The 2,027-nt window shown below is 35.1% G+C and overlaps 1 protein-coding gene across 1 annotated transcript; it reads left to right on the top strand.

Annotated features, from left to right (window-relative positions):
- Positions 1-218: 218 nt before the first annotated feature.
- LOC309869884 (olfactory receptor 6C6-like) lies at positions 219-1,157 on the top strand (the record flags this gene model as incomplete). Its single annotated transcript, XM_082741658.1, has 1 exon — positions 219-1,157. The coding sequence occupies one exon, from the start codon at positions 219-221 to the stop codon at positions 1,155-1,157; it is 939 nt and encodes a 312-aa protein (XP_082597784.1).
- Positions 1,158-2,027: the final 870 nt, after the last annotated feature.

Below are 2,027 nucleotides of genomic sequence, written 5' to 3'. Positions count from 1 at the left end.
AAATGGAATAATCTGTTAGAGGTTCCTAGGTTGATCAATGCTCTTGTTTTAAGTATCAGCTCTCTTATGATATCAGATCATTTTTTTAAACTTATTTACATTTCTGACTATGTGTTTTTGTTTTTGTTTGTTTGTTTCTGTCTGTACCTTTTTACAAACTTTTATTTCCACTTCTGGAGTTGTTTTCCTATATCTATTTCATAATATTGAAATCAGAAATGAGGAATCAGTCAAGAGAGATCAAGTTCATTCTCCTAGGATTGACTGATGACCCACAATTGCAAATTGTGATTTTTATATTTTTCTTCCTAAACTATGTGTTGAGCGTGATTGGGAACTTATCCATCATCCTTCTTACCTTGCTAGATCCCCGCCTCAAGACTCCCATGTATTTTTTCCTCCGAAATTTCTCCTTCTTGGAAGCTTCATTGACAACAGTCTGTATTCCCAGATACCTGATAAGCATCATGACTAAAAACAAAATAATTTCTTACAATAGTTGTGCATCTCAGTTATTCTTTTTCCTCTTATTAGAAATTACAGAATTTTACCTACTGGCTGCCATGTGTTTTGACCGGTATGTAGCAATCTGCAAACCCCTCCATTACCCCATCATTATGAACAACAAAGTGTGTTACCAACTACTATTCAGTTCATGGACAATTGGTTTTCTGTTTACATTTCCACCAGTGGCCTTGGGACTGACACTGGATTTCTGTGCTTCCAAAGTAATTGATCATTTCATGTGTGACACTTCCCCCGTGCTGCAGCTTTCCTGCACTGACACTCATTTACTGGAATTGCTTTCATTTGCCTTAGCTGTTGGAATACTCCTGATCACATTGCCTTTAGTAATTCTTTCCTACACATACATTATCAAGACCATTCTAAAACTCCCCTCTGCTCAGAAAAGAACAAAGGCTTTTTCTACTTGTTCTTCTCATATGATTGTAGTCTCCCTTACTTATGGTAGCTGTATCTTTAATTACATAAAACCAACAGCGAAGGAAAGGGTGACTTTATCTAAAGGTGTAACTGTTATTTACACCTCAGTTGCCCCTTTATTAAACCCTTTCATTTACACTCTCAGAAACCAGCAAGTGAAAGAAGTCATCAAGGATATACTCCAAAAGATTTTCTCTTTTTTCAAAAAATGAAGAGGAAATTTAATTTTAAAATCTTAGCTAAAAAGTAAATAAAAATTTTGACTCATTTTATAAGCTTACGTAATCTATTCTTCAAATAGTCCATCTAATATTTATACCTCATAATATTTAACCACACCTGTCACCACAATTCAACTTTTTCCTCCAACTCTATGATTAACAGTCCTGCGCTAAAGTATGTGTATTCACTTGAGTTACCAACACAAATGTGAAATTTCTTTTACTCTACAAAACATGGTTCTGACCTCCTCAGAAAAATGATTTTAAATAGATATCATTATAAAAATTTTAAATAAGTATACAGACATCAATATAATAACATGAACTACTATTGGAACTCTAGGAAGTTCTTCAAATGTCACACAAATGTTTTCAACAAAACAAAAAAAGAAGGTAGGCCGCAAGTCATAAATAGCTCATATGTTCTAAAATGTAGCAACTTTATCTGGTATGTCAGTAGACCTGAAAATTTGGAGTGAGTAACAATCACACACCTGGTTGGCTTATTTAATGGCAAATACAATATTCTCATCCTTAAACTGTCTTTTTTTTTTTTTAAAGATTTTATTTATTCATTTGACAGAGAGAGAGAAAGAGAGAGAGACAGAATGAGCATAAGTAGGGGAAGAGGCAGCGGGAGAGGGAGAAACAAACTCACTGCTGAGCAGGACATTAAGCTGGATCCCAGGATCAGGAGATCATGACCTAAGCTGAAGGCAGATGATTGACCATGTGAGCCACCACGTGCCCCCCTAAAATGTCTTTTTAACTTAGCTGGAGTAAGGTATAGAAACATGGACTACAGGTGATTCTGTTGTCGGTGGTTCCTATGAGAGTTTTCTTTTTTGATATAAAAGCCTA

Source organism: Mustela nivalis (assembly GCF_964662115.1).
Source record: "Mustela nivalis genome assembly, chromosome: 7".
NCBI lineage: Eukaryota > Metazoa > Chordata > Mammalia > Carnivora > Mustelidae > Mustela > Mustela nivalis.
The sequence above is the reverse complement of the archived record's forward strand: the minus strand, read 5'-3'. Positions and strand labels throughout refer to the sequence as shown.